Raw genomic sequence first — 18,460 nt, 5'->3', positions numbered from 1 at the left:
TTTTCCTTGGAATAAGTTGTAGAAAGTATGAAGGGAATCTTTTCATTGAGACAAAAATGATGTTACATCTTACTACATTCACAGAACACTATTTTTCTGTATGCCTTCTGTTTCTACCATAAGATTTGTCTGGGTTGAAGCATCTGTTGTGACTATTTTTGAAGTTTTAGGAATGGTTCTGCCCTAGTATTTCTATTTCTGCTTCTGCTTTGTAGCAGATACTGTACCATTCTCTCCCTCATGTTTAAATGCAAACTTGAAAAAAAGGAAGATGTTGTACTTGCCTTCATAGTTGTAAGGAAATTGAGAGAATAAAAATAGTTAATGGCAATACTGTATTACAATTGTTTTTATTAACATTATTACATTTATTTTATTTTATTACATTGTTTATTTACAATGGACAGAATAAGGTGATTAGTAAATTGCATTAATAAGCAGTAATGTAAAGCATTTACGTGAGTCAACCCACAGGATTTTTTTGTGTCTTTATAGTCTTAATTTGGTGCTTGGAAATGACACTTCACTCTGGCACTGGAGTGAACCCCTTATGGCTAAAAAGGCTAACAATTAGCATTAAATCAACCTTTCAAGTGATATTGGGCTTCTTTTTCACTGCACACTACTTGTGTTGCCCTGGTTTCACTAGTTGTGCTCTAAGTAAAGTGAATAGCTACATATCTTAACAAAGTGGCATAACATAGGGAGCCAGACCTCCACCACAGCAGACCTTGCGACAATCTGGGTCCCCCTTTCCCCTGACTTCATTCCTCCCCCCTCCCTTCCAGTAGTTGGTAGTTATGCTGCTAAATTAGCCCTGGAACAATAATATGTCATGAACTGTTATAACTTTCACGTTTTAACATTTGTAATGCTTGATGCTTGTTTATGTTGCTAACGATTGTGCACAATTACCATAAAAGAACTTGTAATCATAGCAGTGGTGTATAAGTTTATTTTCCTTCAACACAGCTGCATAAAAATGTAAGGGTCTATGCTGAACTGTTGATTTTGCTGAACTGATTATATCTCAGGGGGTTTGCTAATCTGTGATCACTTCTTTATATGTATGTTTTGCTGTGGCTAGTGCAGCACGGAGGGCCTCCAAAGCACTCAGATATATTTCTCACTGAATGCCCAGTAGCACCAACTCTGTGTTTTGTGTTTCTAATTGTTACGCGTACCAGTTTTTAATCAGTCTATGTTTACAGCTGAAAGGGATCAGCAAAAAGGCACGCTGCTGCTATAAAATGGATATGTAATAACAAATGCATACATTTGTGATGAGGAGCAAAACAGAAGACATGATTTATTCTTCATATATAACATTTCCCCAATGACCACCTACCACTGCTCCCCTTAGAGTACCTCTTTGAAGTGCTTAGAGAATATGCCTGTAGTTGGATTCTGCAATAAAACAAAATTCAATGTATTTCTTTTACTGATTTTTATTGTTCCCATGCTTCTGTGAAAAACAAAAGAAAAACTATAGTCCCTAGATCAGCATACATACAGTATGCGAAATTCCACAGATTGGTTCAATACAGCAGAACTTTGAAAAAAGCATCAATAAAGTATCATTTGTATTCAGCAGGACATTGTACTGTAGTTTTACAAAGATAGGTTATCAGATTGACAGTGATAGCGAGCATTGTGAATGGCAATTTTTATTTGATTGCTAAATATTTAATTTCTAATTTACATAGAGGATTTGATGCATTTATATCTGTATCATGGTGTGGAATATATTGTTAAAAAGTCTAAAAGTTATAAGATTTACAAGTTTACACTTTACACAGGATACAGGCGTGGGATCTGTTATCCGGAAACCTGTTATCCAGAAAGCTCCAAATTACAGAAAGACCATCTCCCAAAGACTCCATTTTATCCAATTAATAAAAATGTTTAAAAATGATTTCCTTTTGTAATAATAAAACAGTACCATGTACCAAACCAATCTATTATTAATTTTTATTGGAAGCAAAACCAGCCAATTGGGTTTATTTAATGTTTACATGATTTTTAGTAGACTTAGGGGCAGATTTACTAAGGTTTGAGTTAATTTTCGAAGTACAAAAAGCTAGAATTTCGAAGTAATTTTTTGGATACTACGACTTCGAATTTACTTCGACTTCGATTCAAAGTAAAAATCATTTGAATATTCAACCATTCCATAATCGAAGTACTGTTTCTTTAAAAAAACTTCGACTTCAATACTTCACCAACTTAAACCTGCCTAAGTGCTATGTTAGCCTATGGGGACCTGCCAGAGCATATTTGTAAGTTTTTGGGTTTCGCTGGAGAATCGTACGATAAAATCGTTCCAATCTTACGATTTGATGTACGATGAGTAAAATCCTCCTACTTCGAATGTTGGAGGATTCTTTTGGATGGTCGAATTTCGAAGTATTTTCCACTTTCGACCCTTGATAAATCTGCCCCTTAAGGTATAAAGATCCAAATTACGGAAAGATTCTGAATAACAGGTCCCATACCTGTACTGCACAATATCAAGCCAATAGAGCCCTGATGTGGCAAGAGATCCAGGCAGCCAATTCTATTTTGCAGGACAATAACTTAAACTCTAGAAAATTTCATTTGGAATTCCCTATCAAAAGCCAGTATATGGATGGGAGAATAAAAAGGCAGTGTAATTAAAAGCTGATGTACTAAGCTTTGTGACTCTAAAAAATCCACACCTAGATGCAACATGTTTCTAACTACTGTATTAAGCATTCAAGATCTATGTTCCAAATTCACTTTCTCTGTTCCTTCTTTATAACTGCTGCTTCCCAGCATTTTAATTGCAGTCAAATATCAGTCATTTTTTTAAGAACTCACAGTCTCCCGTTGGAATTTCTTTTGGCAGCTACCCTGTCATCTTGTCTATTGAAAACCACTGCAGTGTGGTGCAGCAGAAAAAGATGGCTCAGTACCTGATTGAAATCTTGGGTGACCAATTAAATCTCTCTGATGTAGTCAATGAAGATTCAACAAAACTGCCTTCGCCACAAAGCCTAAGGGGGAAAATATTAGTGAAGGTAAATATGACTGAACGTCTTTATATAACATTGTAAGAGTTTTATAAAAAAAAAATGAAGAAAATGTTTCATCTTGTAGAAGTTGGATATTGTTGGCTTTTCCTCCTGTGCATGCCAGGAATACCAACTAGCAACAATATTTTTTGTTTATGTTGAAGAATAGTCCACTTACATCAGTACCAATATATTCTACATACTGTGATATATTCTGTATCTACTGCATTTTATTATAGTTTCTCGCTATAATAGAATTCATTGTCATAAAACATTAACGTGATGGTTTATAACCATGGATGGCCATTTTAAAAACTTTGATCTGTCCCCAGATATACTGAATATATTCCAATGAGTAGGACAATGTTCACTTGAACTTGTTCTGTAGGTAGAGAACAGCACTTGATGCTGTCTCTGAGAGAGCCATGAAACAGGCATTATATAACAATTTTTGGTATTATTTTTGTGAAATCATTTAATAAGGACAGCAAAATGAATAAACAAATGTAACACATTTTTCTTTACAGATACAAAAAGAGTGTAATATTACTGTTTGATACTAATACCAAGAATGCCTCCTTTCAATATTTCGATTTTTATATGGAAGTGACGGATACGGTACAATCTGTCACCTGCAGCTAAATCAGCGCTACTGTGGGTGACAAATCTTCTGAAAATGACTTGCCTTAGTATAACATTAAGATTGCGGCTCGTAAACCTATTTCAAGTTATCTGGAAACCCATTATCCAGATCCTTGCATGCAGCAGTTCTGTGTACCATTGGATTTCTTTTGTACTATGTGATTTGAGGTTGCCGAACCTTTAATATTGTGCACCAGACTTATCTACCGGGAAGAAGGCAAGGGTGTGCGAGAGCTTTTTGTACTTCTCCCATAGACTCCATTTAATCCAAATAATCCAATTTTTAAAAAAAATGATTTCCTTTTTCTCTGTAATAATAAAACTGTACCTTGTACTTGATCCAAGCTAAGATATAATTAATCCTTATTTCCTTATTAATCCTTAAACAGCCTATTGGGTTTGTTTAATGTTTAAATATTTTTAGTAGACAAAGTATGGTGATACAAATTTGGGAAAGCTTCCTTATCAGGAAAACCCCAGGTTCCAAGCATTTTGGATAGCAGGTCCCATTGATCCGTCTTAATTGCAATAATAAGTCTTCTTTCCCATTTTCCCATTCTTAAGCTGAATTAGCATAAGTTAGGTAATTTACTTGCGGTGATTCAGATGTTAGCTAAGGTGTTTTTGTGATAGCACAGATTTACAGTAACTGTGAGCAACCAATCTTACCATGTCTAATTACCCAAATATGTATTTGTTGGCATGTAACACAGAGTTTACGGAATAGACTAAATCTGAATTCCAAGCAGGATTTCAGGAGTTGCAAAAACAAGTGCTTAACAATGACTCAAGTGCTGAGCTATATTAAGCTTCAGCTTAATTATGCTTTGGAAATATTTTCTGTTTGGGATGTACTTAACTTTAATTTTGTACAAGTATGATGATTATACTAAAGGCCTTACATGATACAGACTGACCCACTTTGTCTAAACCCATTCATGTTAAATAAGCAATCAATACTGCTGAAAGTTCGATAACATTTTTAGCCCTCTAGGTAAAGCACATTATCATTCCCATTATGCTGGACTTTCTCAAATTTTGGTAGCATTACCTCCTATTTTATCATTACCTCCTGTTGTCTTTACACTAGTGGTGGGCTAGTTTATGGTACTACCCATTATTCTGTTTCATTCAGTTTTGTGCAAGCTCATTAGATTCTGTGAATTGAAATGTCCTGTATTACAATAAAAAATCCAATATTTTGGTTAGCACAATTCCCAATGGCTATTAAGTTAATAACACACACATTTTAGAGAAAGGCTAAAATATGTATAAATTGTGTCTAAACAAATTAGACTCAAGAATAAGAATATATATTTTATATTTACGAAATAACCACTTAATTTAGGAATTTTAGGTGCAACTGACACCATGGAGGAATGGAATTAAAGTCTCAAAGAGAAAAACAATTTGCACCAATAAGAATAAAACTCCACATCTCGCAATGTAATATTGTTCCTTAAATTGTTATTGCATTGCAAATATTAATTGCGCACTCTTAAGAAGTGTTTGAAGGTGTCGTAATCTTTTGGAGCAACATTTACTGCGCATTGGCGCAAACTATATAATTTGCAAAAGGTCTTCCACCCGCAAAAGCTATATTAAATTAGCACAAAGCAAAAAAATTGCGCACAAAGGCATAACTTTACGCATTGCGAATAGTTTTTCCGTTACCAACTTTTATTACATTCCCCCCAGCATGTGTTTAAATGCGGACTTACCATTCCCTTGTATTCCATCTCGTTCTGTTTCAGGGTTCTACATAATCAGTTTTCATTATTTTACTAAACTATCAATCTGTCATATACCCCAAAATGATCTCAATATTTCCCTATCGAAAAGTCATGCAACAAATAGTGTCAGTGTGGCACTACCTCTTAATTTGTGAACCTCAAAAGCATTATTAGGTTATATTTGCCCTGGTCCTGCTATCCTTAGCAACCAATCATATTTTTTCTATTCTAGTTGCAATTAACTTTGATTGTGGGTTGAAGGACTCGGACAAAGATTGCTCGTGCTTGCACATTAACCAGTCTGCTTTAATATCAGACTACAGTATATCCATAACCTGGTTCCCTGAATTTTCTCCATATCTATCTTGCTTTTGGTTTGTTGGTGGCCAGTTCATGAAATAACATTTTATGAGCAGTACTGAAACATATTGCTGGTAAGAGTCAACTATACTTTTTGGTTTAATGTTTTATATGGGCAATAGACTTGCTTTGCAGCTCACTACCACTCCATAGAGCACCATGGTATTTGATTCCATACCGAAACAAATTAGACTTGAACTTCATACGCCTGAATCTCTCTAAAGTACAATGACACAGAAATCAGCTTTGATAAATATATCAGTATGTTAAATGTTCTCTTAAATGGCAAAATAGTTTGAAATAATGGGGAGAAAAAGCTGACCTTGTCTTTCCAAAGTATAATACTGTAAAAACATTTTTAAAATTGTCCAAAAACATTTTACAACTGGCTGCTTGTGTGTTACTTCAAGGTTGGTCTGGTTCTGTAGCACCAGTTAAATGAAAGGAAGGCTTTGTAAGACAGAAAAAGTTTGTTGGCATTATTAAAGTGAAAGGACTGGTCTTTAATTAGAGTAAAATAAAAATGTAGACAATTCTTTGGCACAGTTATTTAATCCCTGCTGTCCAGCTGATGAAAATGTGACCCAGGGTCAGCGAATGAAAAACACATTACCTAATTACAAAGCCTCCCTCCTGCATTTTTCTACGGTACATATTTGACACAGTGACCTTATACTATTATCTAATAGGTTCTCAAAAAATAAGTGTTAAAGGTGCATTATTCCCTTGATGACAGAAGTCTTTTTAATAAAGTTTTTTAAAAAAAAAAGATGTATTTAACACGTTGCCCATGATAGCCATTATTTTTTAGGAGCACCTGGAAGATGTGTAAGCAGAGAGCTTTGGATTCAGCCTGGTTTTGTTAGCAGTAGTAATTGGCTTACTATCTTGTCATAACAGTTTTGCCAAAGATTCTTTGGACTTGGACTTCATACGCCTGAATCTCTCTAAAGTACAAATAAGTGAATATAATTGTTGCCTTTGTTTTGTTATTCCTTATTAGGGAAAGAAGCTTCCTGCCAGTATCAGCGATGACGCAGAGGAAGGAGACGTTTCAGATGAAGACAGTGCAGATGAGATTGACGATGACTGCAAGTTAATAAATGGCGATGTATGTAAGCTATTACTTGTATACAGTTAGGGTTGTCACCTTTTCAGAAAATTTCTACTGGCTGGTGGTAGGGACGAGAACAAACGGGGCGGGCTGTGACATAAATAGGAGTGGAGCCACATAGCCAATAGCCAGAAGGTGGAGAAAAGGTAAGTTTCCAGCGGAGGGCCAAGGGCTTATGTTTAGGGTATTACAGATTTACCGGCAACTACATTGTCGGTAAATTTGTAATACCGGCCCCAGCCTTGGCAGGTGTTTTACCTGTGTAAAATACCGGCAAGTTGGCAACCCTATATACAGTATAATATGGCTGCCATTTAATAATATGTAAGGTGTTGTAGTCAGTGCAACTGTGATTTTCATTCTTGACTCATCTGAGTCTGTTAGCCCCAAGAAACTAAAATGATCTAAATGCCATTGTCACGGTCGGCAGCCTAAATCCAGAACCAATGCTAAGCACCCTGTTCTCGGCTCTTGCTTCTGCCTTTAACAGCCACCTTTCACCTCGGGAGGAGCCCTCGGCTAATCGGATGCCGCCAGGTCTTATTAAGAGAGGTGCCAAGCTAAGGGTTCTGGACGAGCAATGGGGCACGACGGTAAAGCATAGTCTTTGGGCAGAAGGTCACAGTACAAGGCGTAGATAGAAAGCGTAGTCAGGCCGGGTCGGGGCAGGTAAAGTACAAGCAAAGTCAAACAGGCAAGGGTCAAACCAGGAGATCAATCAGAAGGGGTGCGAATAAAGAAGAGTCGGTTACCAGGCAGGGTCAGGATTTCAGATGGCTCAAAAGCTCAGAAGCACCAGGAACTCAAAAGAATGATCCTATAACGGGGAACAAAAAAATACAACCTGTCTCTTTAAATCTTTAAATTTGAATTTCACGCCATTGCGCACTGGCATCATGCCAGCACGCATGCGTCTATAAAAGGTGGAGAGGGGCGCCGCATGCACCCTAAGAAGCCGGCAAAGCAGAGGAAGCAGGACAGTGTGGCGGGCGTCCCCGCCGAGGGGGCAGCAGGCGTCCCTGCCGACCCCCTCCCACTAGACCACCGGGGTGAGTTGTTACAGCCATCAAACATTAAGTACTCTTGGCCTCCTCTTTTTGCATAACATATATTAAAATGATATATGTATATATATATATATATATATATATATATATCTTTTTCAGTTCTGTGACGGCTTCTGATATCTCCAAAGTTTATTCAATTTAGCCACTCTCTCCTCATGATGCATAATATATGTAATGTATAAATTATCTTAGAGAGATGTTTTATTTCATTTTCCGAAATTTAAATTCGGCAATGAGAAGAGTGTAATTACATATCACTCCATCCAGGCACGTAGGCGTTGATGTTGTAGCTTTTGACAGCCCAATGTTAGTTAAATATAGAGATGTAAAGATGTAGATGTCAAGTTACAGCACAAACAAAATCAAAGCATACATGTCCATTGTTTGTGTTACACAATGTTCTTCTGTATTTGAGACTGATCTACAGAAGGTATTCCTCTTTTGATGTATGCAGTGGAATAATGGGTTATCGCCACATAACAAAATTATGTTTTTTTAAAACCTGTTTTTTTTTTCTTGATGGCTCATCATTTCAGTTGCTTTACGTAACATAGCTAAATTTGTCAGCCTGCAAAAGTAAAAATATAAATGGTTTAGTGCATGAAAAGTCCTCTTGCTCTTCATGCTTAATGAACATTTATTCTGGAGTAAGAGAGTTTACTGGGGTACAATGACAGTATTTGAAGCCCTGCTGAGGTTCTTGACATTACGAACCCTGAAGATTGCAGACTTTGCTGTCCTGAAGTGTTTTTGCTCTGCTGTCATAAGCACAGAAACTGACACTATTAATTGATACTCAACACACTGTTTTATTTGCCGGCTGGAGTCCTGTGCATCTGCTGTTTGTTTCCCATCTGTCTTGCCTTGTTTGCCAATATTTAAAAGCAAAATCTCACCTGGTGTAATCTGTTGTTTTGTTAGTCCCTTCTGAATCTTGATCTGCCAGTTTCAAAAAAAATATGAACCTGGTGAATTTATAAGCCAACTTGCCTTACTTTCCTCATAATGGTTGCTCTTCTTTAAAATGTTACATTAGCCTAGCCTTATGACCTAGCAATTTTTCATGTTGCTGAGCTGTGTTCAGAGTGGTCATTCATTAATGTATTGATTTATTAAGATATGGTTCTTAAAGGAGAACCCTTTATATTAAAATCTCTTTGCCCCCTACCCTACATAGACTCCCTCCCAGCCTAGGTGTTACCCTCAGTAAATGCCCCTAACACTTTACTTACCCCTTGTTGCAGAGTTCACAGGCGCTATTTTCTTCTCTTCGGTAATCTTCATGAAGTAAGCGTCATATCGGTGCAATCGCATTTGGAGCAGTCTAGCAGTTTTTTTAACAACTGCGCATGCCGAAAGTCACGGAAATTGAAGACCCAAAGATTACTGAAGAGAAGAAGATGGCGCCTGTGAACTCTGATGCGCTGAATCTGCAACGAGGAGAAAGTAAAGAGTTAGGGGCCAGTCACTGACCCAGCATAACACCTAGGCTGGGGGGAGCAGGGAGGGGGTCTATGTAGGGGATTTTAATATAAAGGGTTTGGTTCTCCTTTAAGCTTTGCTTGATTACAACTACCATAGTTGGTGGATGCTGTAAACTTCTTTTCCATTACGTTATAAAGAGAAAATTAATTAACCTAGATTTTCTGGGAAATGCACTTGAATAGCATTCCTTACATCTTCTCAAATTGATACAGGAATAAAATAAAGTTTTGAAAATTATTTCAGTCTTGAAAATGGAGGAATTGATGTGCATGCCTGTTTCCCTTTGGTGCATATAGCAGTTTTTGTTGTTTTTAAGTGCTTTTTTTCCCCAGGATTAAAGCCAACTAAATGATCAAAAACATTAATACATTTAAAGTAATAATTGTGGATTTTTGATTATTTTTCGCTCTCAAAGCAGCCCCTTTGGAGCCAACAACATAAAAGATTTGGGACCAGTTCTGCTGGCAATATTTGCTCATACTGTACTCTTTGTGCAATGTTAAATTGTATTCTTACTGGGCTACTATGTGACAAATGTATTGTTTGATTTTCATTTGTATGTTTTTTTCCTTTCTTTTTTCCTTTATGTGTCTTCCTGCTCATCGTTGCATGCATTTATAAAGTGGAAGGTACTGTAACCCTGTCTCCCAACATTTCACTTAAATTCTCTCCATACCTACTTACATAGTAGTATTTTAGCGCTTGTGTAGCTTTGCTTGTAAGGCCAAGTGAGTCGGCAATAGCAAAAATCCTGTTACCAATCTTTCTTAGAAAACTGGATAAAAATTACTGAGGGGATTTGGAGAAAAAAACACCTACAGGTACATCTTAAAAAAAAAAAAAAAATCTTTGCTCCAAGTAAAGTGGTGGTTCACCTTTTACTTAAACTTTAGTATGACGTAGACATTCATATTCTAAAACTATTTGCAATTTTTTTTACTTTTTTATTATTGTGGGATTTTTGATTATTTACTTTTTTGTTCAGCAGTTCTGAATTGTACTTTGGAATTTTAGCAACTAGATGATTGCTAGGGTCCAGTTTACCCTAGTTACTAGGTATTGTTTTTTTTATAAGAAACTGGAATATGAATAGGAGAGAGATTGAATAGAAATAAAAAGTAAAAGTAACAATACCAACACAATTGTAGCCTCTCAGGCTGCTGGGTCAGTGACTCTCCCCATCTGACAGCTAGAAAGAGGTAGAAGAAAAAAGACATTTGAAAATGTATTAAAAAATTAAAAAAGAAGACCAATTGGAATGTTGCTAAAGATAAGGCATTTTATGACATACTAAAAAGATACTTGAAAGGTGACAACCCCTTAAACTATCCAGGCAATAACTACCAGTTTGCTTAGGGACAGATATATCAAAATGAGAAATTAGAGTTCACTATTCTAGTCATTCCTATGGGATTTTTTGAAGTGTATTTATCAAAAGGTAAAGGTGAGATTCCACCATTTGATAATACATTTTTGAAAAGAGAAAGTGGGTGAATTTTCTACTGGTGAGCTTTAATTTCACATTTTAATAAATTTACCCCCTGGGGGTTATGTACCAAATTTAGAAACACAAATTTTTCGGAACTTATTAAACCCCGAGGATGGAAAAGTCCGAATCAGAAAATCCGGCATTTAAAACCTGTCAAGGTTGCATATAAGTCAATGGGAGAAGCCCCAATGATTTTTTGATGTGCGCTGGGTTTCGTGCAATACCCTGAAGTTTTCGGGTGAGAAATCTGAAAAAATCTTGAAAATCTGAAAAAATCTTGAAAATCGGTTGAAAAATCTGAAAAAATCTTGAAAATCTATTTTTTTTCCCCCGCAAAACAAATTTTCGGGAAAATGTAATAATAAATAAGTGTAAAAAATGGGCGGATTTGATCGGAGTTTGTAGCTGAAATATTGAGATAAATTCAGACTTTGATAAATAACTCCCTTAGTGTATGTATATACTATATTAGTAAGAGCTATCATCTTGTTTGGCTCTTGTGCTGTTATCCCGTATTTACGTAGTACTCAGTGTTCAGAAGATATGTTTGTACTGAGGAATATTAAGGGGCCGATTCACTAATGGTCGAATATCGAGGGTTAATTAACCCTCGATATTCGACTAGGAATTAAAATCCTTCGACTTCGAATATCGAAGTCGAAGGATTTAGTGCAGATAGTACGATCGAACGATTGAAGGATTTAAATCCAACGATCGAAGAAATATCCTTCGATCAAAAAAAGTTAGCCAAGCCTATGGGGACCTTCCCCATAGGCTATCATTGACTTCGGTAGCTTTTAGATGGCGAAGTAGGGGGTCTAAGTTTTTTTTTTAAAGAGACAGTACTTCGACTATCGAATGGTCGAACGATTTTTACTTCGAATCCTTCGATTTGAAGTCGTAGTCGAAGGTCGAAATAGCCCATTCGATGGTCGAAGTAGCCCAAAAAAAATGTCGAAATTCAAAGTTTTTTTTTACTTCGAATCCTTCACTCGAAGTTAGTGAATCGGCCCCTAAGTGAACTGATCACTGGTGGAGGGTAAGTTAAGCACTAAATAAAAGATGCTGCTACCAAACTAACCATGACACAATAATGAATGGTGTCAGTGAAAAAGAATTAATAATTTGTTATTTATATGTTGAATTGTGGCTACTAGCTGTATTACACAAGCAAAACAAATTGGATTCCCTTCAGTAACTTTACTAAAATTTCTAAGCAGATGCACCTAAGATTTGGTAACATATTCTGTGGTTTTAGACACATTCAGAAACTCAGCTTTGCATGTGGATTTGTTTTTGGAAAAGACTGTCTTTGCCTCATTTATATGAAAAACCATAACATGGTTTCTAATGATATTGCACAATAAAAGCATCATACACCTCCATCATGTACAGTCCGTTAATGATATAGAAAATAGTCCACTGCATTCATTTTTTTATAAAATTGCACATCTGGTTTTGTATACAAAAATACCACGAAAGGAAAATAAATTCTGATGTAATATCATTTAGAAACGAGTGTTTTAAAAATGAGTCCAAAGGTATTTTGTAAAAGGAAAAACTTCTACAGTTTAATATTTTATTCATCTTGTAGACATTCTTCAATTAGTATAAAAACAGTCTGTTATAACTCATGTAAACTGTCAGCTGTCACTGGATTAAAAAGGAATCGTATGAATTGCATGACATTTTCCTGTCAAAATATAGTAGCATGGTGTTATAACAGGGTAATAGAGAAAATCTTGTTTTGGGTCCTTTTAATCTAGGGTTTAGCAACTGACCTAATAATGTAATATTGTATAGTAAATTGAATGAGACTGGTGTTCTTGTACTGGACACACAGAGCCAAGTGGGTTCATAAAGTGTGGGGAGATGAGAAAACGAGGAATTTACCATAATATTAACTTATCTTACACTTACACATATTTTAAACAGTGTTTAAAGTATTGTTCAGAATAAAAACTTGGCAAATAAATAGACTGTGTAAAATAGAATATGTTTCTAATATAGTTAGTTAGCCAAAAATGCAATCTTTAAAGTCTGAAGTTACTCAGTGTTGAACAGAACACAACTTCCTGCTTTGCAGCTCTCTTGGTTTCCACTGATATGACCTGCATGCTAGGGATCATTTGCAAACTCTCTGAACAGTTATGTCCAATGTGGCCCCCCTTAAAGTTGCTGACTAAATAAGAGTTAGAGAGCTGACAAGAAGGAAGTTGCGTTCTCTTTTGTGAGACATCCAGTCACTTTATAAGCCTTTATAGATTCCATTTGTGGCTAATTAACTATATTAGAATAGTTTTGGTTTTGCATAGCCTATCTATTTACCCAGTTTTTATTTTTACCCTGAACTGTTCCTTTAATGGGTTTTTTTTTTCATTAAATTGCTTACCTTCTTGTTCTCCCTTTTCCCTAACATAGGGAGTTCTTCTCCTCCTAACTGTTTTTTTGTTTTTGCGTAAGAAAATATAATTCTTTGCATTTTTCCAATATACCTTACTTGTTTTTTAAATCTAATTGACACAGACAGCTCATAGGGCTACACCACCCGTGAGCTTTAACAAAGTAATCCACCAACTTCTACTACTGTATACTTCTATACTGGTCTTTTCTTCTTGCACAGTTTGTTACCTAAACTGTTTAGAAAATTAGACCTATAGTATTTTTTTCCTATGATTTTTTTGGAGAAACAATTGCAAATCTACAGGCACCCATACCTGTCTATGCACCAATGTACCATTGCTCTAATCCCTTGACTCTTGCTCCAGTACATTGTCTGCTGCGTCTCATTGTTGAGGTTCACTCTTTGATCCTCTCTTTTCTCCATCTACAACCTCTTATATTAACAAAGTAAGTTAGGTTGACACGTGTCCATCAAGTTCAGCCTTTTACTGTATGTCTCTTTACATTTAATTTTAACTTAAAAACAGCTCAATAATTTAAGACTAAAAGTTGTAGACATTTCATGATGGTTCATGAATGTTCTTAAACGCCCTCCAGTTGGATGAAAGATTCAATAGTACTTTCCAAACCAATTTCCTTGGCCAATGAGATAGTAGAAAAATCTGACAAACTTAAACTTACTTAACCTTTGATATACATACAAAAAACAGGCAATGTGTGTTCTTATGGATCAGGCCCCTTTTTTGTTTTCCATTTTTGAATAGCTAAAGATGAGCTCTATGGATGTGTAAAATTCAAACTGTACCCTGTGGCATTGTATTAATACCCTGGATGTAATTAGTCCCTTCTCAACTGATATAAATACTCACTTGAAATATATTCCATTGTACAATTTGGCTTTGTACAATATAAAAATTTATCTTGGGTTTTTGTGTCAGAGCTGCGCAAAAACAGAAATAGATCATATTGCTGTTATTTCATTTAAATTCTTTTCCACTTGTTCTGTTTAAAAATTACAGCTGCGTATTATACTGATTATGATGATTAATGAGAAAAAGTTGTACCAAGGTGCAATGTAATATTACACTGAATTTTTGTTTGTTGCCAGCATCAAAGAATATCAGCTTGAAAAGTTATTTTTAGTAACCTATAATATCGGGAAATTATCAGAAAATTAATGTTTGCCAGTCGGTGTTATTAGCAAATGTGCAGTTTTTCTAAACTGGGGTTAGGCAGAGGCTAATACACTTCATGGTTTCAGATTATTTTTGCAATTACAAAATTGAAAAAGAGAATGGATTTCAGCTCTCTAAAAATGTCCTTTTTTAGCAAGAAGATATTTTTGAATGCTGAAACCCCACTAACTGAATTCATTGCAGATTAGTGTATTTGGAAATTCTATTTGGCTGTCACCAATGTAGCATTTTATTTCTCGTGCTATGGAGCAATTTAGTAAAGAGTTTTAAACTGTTGTATGAAATATAAACATGTAGCATGCACCAGACCACTATATTATATTTTACTTTTAGTAAACCATAAAAGTTTAAATTGCAGCCACATTTAGATATTCATATAACTAGTGATGGGCGAGTCTGACCCGTTTCTCATTGCTGACAATTTGCGAAATGCACTGAAGTCTATGGGTGACAAATTATTTTTGACACGCAACATTTTTTTCACCGATTGGAGCATCTTTTTCGCTGTGATACCTGTCACAAAATTTCGCTCCTCAATACCTATAACATGTCACACTTTCTTTTAACAACCACCTTAATGCCAGAGAAGTTTCTTACAGCCGATAGTCCACATTTCATGTGAAACTCTCATGACATTATCAAGGTGTAACTGACCGATTCGTTGTACAGTTTGGTCTTTATAGGGAACACCAAAAATGACTATTGTGCATGTAATCCATATCGCATGTAATATTTTTATTCTTTAGCAGATTCCCATTTGGATTTTACTAGATACAGAGTTTACGGGGCACAAATGCCATTTGGATAACCAGAATTATCATTTTTATTAAGGTGCCTAAAGTTTGTGAGCCCTAGCGTATTGTATGAAAAGAATAGATATTTAAACAACAGAACCAGTAGTGACTGTTACTTCTGTTTCTTTAAATCTAAGCTTTTTAAGCAGCTGTTTAGTTCGGGGAGAAGATGAATAACCTTTTTACAAAATCATATTCTTTTGTTGCTAACGGTTGAAAGCAAACGTTTGGGCATATTTACTGGCGGTATCAGTGTGTTAATAAACAACATATTTGCTCAGTTACATTTTATTTCACCAACAGAGAAACAAAGAAAATAGTAATTTTAGTGTGTGGAACAGCATGGACACCTTTTCATTTGTCCAAAAAAAAACACAGTTTTTGCAAGTTCCCTGACCTTGATTACCTAGATCAACAGGCATAACAGCCATTAGTTGTCACCTTTTGAAAGTTGCAGAGCTTATTTATCTCTAACACCCAAAACTTTGGGCTGTCACTCAAAAACATTGAGCTCCTCTAAGCAACTGTGAGGATCTGAAATTGAAGCTAATTGATGCTTACAAAGCAGTAAAAGCTATAAAAACTGATTGACAATAGCTTTCAGCTCACTATTTCCACTGTCCGTAATGTCATCAAGAAATGGCAATTAAGGGGAACAGTGGAAGTCAAGGCAAGATCTGGAAGGTCAGAAAGGCAAACCCTTGTATGCAAAGGACCTGCAGAAAGATTAAACTGACTGGTGGTGCAGTGCATCAGGAGGAAGCAGTACCTAATCACAAATGTTATTGTCTGGATATGCAAAAAAATAGCATCTAGGCATCTTTCCTTTTGGAAATAAGTTCTGTGGACTGATGAAGTAGAAATATAACTCTTTGTCCACAACTACCAAGGTTTGTAGGGAGAAAAAAGGAGCTGTATTTGGAAAAAAAATACCTTGCCAACTGTAAACATGGGTGTGGATATTTATGGGGTTAACTGGCAGCTAGTTGCACTGAAAATATTGTATGTGTAGAGGGAAGAATGGATTCAATGAGTGAATATCAGCAAATTCTCAATGGTAATGTAGATAAGCCTATAAAGATGAAGAGGGAATGGCTAAACAAAGCTAATGGCAAAGACAATGAACCTAAACAAAGCTACCATGAGCTACTTTTAAAGGTAATAAAGCTAAAGGCTTTGGAATGGGCCTCACAGTCTTAAATATAAGACTTAAAAAACTTTAAAACTTAAACAGACTTAAACATCATTGAAAATCAATGGGTAGATCTCAAACACACAAGACATCCCAGGAAAATCTCTGAATTAGTAATGATCATCAAGGAAGAGTGGGCAAAAATCCTTATAACAATTCAAAGATTCTTAGCTGGATACAAAAGGCATTTAGGAGCTGCGATCTGTAGCAAAGTGGGTTTTGTTAAATATTGTTTTAGACTTTTGCACATGCTACATTATTATTTTCTTTGTTCTTATATTTTAAAGATGATCAACTAAAATGTAACCATGTATAAATATTTGCAAATATGTAATTCGGCAAGGGATGCTTAAACGTTTGCATTCACCACATACTTGCCTTGTCACTCTTCCATTGATAAGAATATCCTGAAAGCGTTACCATTCTGTACTCAATATGTGTTAATCCTAAACCTTATGTAAAATAAAATCTAATCTTTTCATCTGCTATAACCATAATATGGAATTGAAGAATGTCTTCATCTAGAATGTTGCCTGGGTACTCCATATTTGTGCAATCAGGAACTACATTGGAATCTCTCATTATAACAACATTTTTATTTCAAAAATTCATATATTTTAAGTCAAGATATTGCATCCATGGAGTCCATGGTGATGGAAACTATCTCAATTCATCATAAATTGTTTCCAGACAATGCTTGTGACCTACAGCTGCATGAAACATGAAGCGTTTTAATGGTTTAATGACTTCTTTATTTTTATGGTCAAGGAATGTGGCCCTCCATATTTAATTTTTTTTTTTTAAGCAGGACACTCGGTGTTGGTCATTTTCATCAGTTTTACATTTCCATATCTATAGGCATCTGCTAACAGAAAGCAAGTAGAAAACATTGCAAAGAAGAAACTTGACTCGCTGTTGAAAGAATCAAAAATCCGAGACTGTGAGGATCCTAATAATTTCACTGTCACCACACTGCCACCATCTGGGAAACACAGCCAGAAACAAGAATTAAAAAAGGTACAATATTTGTCCTTGTTTAGTATTTTTACGTTTCTTAAAACATATGCTATTATTTTATATCCTAATTTTTTTTTTTAAATTTAGGTGAGTGTTATATGAGCATTAAGTAGAAACTATAGCTGGAAATTCAAGATGAAGCGTGATAACACTATATTATAGTCGCTCTTCTGCAACAAAAAAAAGTCAGTTGGGAACACTGTAACATACTTCTAGCATCTATCAGTTTAATAACTAGAGTTTGCAAGGGTGCAATGCAGTGATTGATGCTTACCTAATACCAGTTAAACTGGGAAAAGTACTGCAGCACTCCCAGGCTTCACTAATCTGTTTTTATTTTCACATTGGCATGGTCACGGCCATTGCTGTGCTTTTATCAAGAAAACAGCTGTAAAAACAGGATTTAGCGTGATTTTCGTGGGGCTGCATTTTGGAATATTTCCATGTACACTGACCACTATAAATACATGTCTCTTACACACCTCCATTATATTTGGCACAAGTTTATTGCAAATGGAAAAACATGAATACAACCTTGTCTTATGACTAGTGTTAAAGTGGACCTGTCACCCAAACATGAAAAGCTATATAATAAAAGTACTTTTCAAATTAAGCATGAAACCAAAATTCCTTTTTTATTAAAGCATCCATAAATGCTTTTAAACGCTTTTAAAATTATCAGCTGTCAATCATATATTGACTGTCCCTCCTCTATGCCTTAGGCATAGAGGTGGGGCAGAAAATTACTTTCACTTTCCATTCTGCTCTTCCTAGATGTCACTGCTCTCCCCACATTCCACCTTCCTTCTCACCATCTACTTGTTTAACCAGAGCATGGACTACGGTATCAGACCCCCCATTCTGGCACATAAAGAACATTTTGGCATGATGCAAATCTTGTCTTAATAACCGTATTCACAAAATGGCTGCTCC

The 18,460-nt window shown here is 35.7% G+C and overlaps 1 protein-coding gene across 10 annotated transcripts in view; it reads left to right on the top strand.

Moving 5' to 3' along the window:
* Positions 1–18,460, top strand: part of LOC108697630 (1-phosphatidylinositol 4,5-bisphosphate phosphodiesterase eta-2) — a 400,986-nt gene that overhangs the window by 324,254 nt on the left and 58,272 nt on the right. For 8 of the 10 annotated variants that reach the window (XM_041571413.1, XM_041571415.1, XM_041571412.1 and 5 more), the window contains 4 exons: positions 2,870–3,041; positions 6,774–6,881; positions 10,060–10,065; positions 17,369–17,527. In XM_041571413.1, the coding sequence (XP_041427347.1) occupies positions 2,870–3,041; positions 6,774–6,881; positions 10,060–10,065; positions 17,369–17,527 (445 nt within the window). The remainder of the gene's footprint in view (positions 1–2,869; positions 3,042–6,773; positions 6,882–10,059; positions 10,066–17,368; positions 17,528–18,460) is intronic. The other 2 variants (XM_041571420.1, XM_041571414.1) reach the window with 1 other exon arrangement.

The sequence above is a fragment of the Xenopus laevis genome, chromosome 7S (assembly GCF_017654675.1).
Source record: "Xenopus laevis strain J_2021 chromosome 7S, Xenopus_laevis_v10.1, whole genome shotgun sequence".
NCBI lineage: Eukaryota > Metazoa > Chordata > Amphibia > Anura > Pipidae > Xenopus > Xenopus laevis.
The sequence above is the reverse complement of the archived record's forward strand: the minus strand, read 5'-3'. Positions and strand labels throughout refer to the sequence as shown.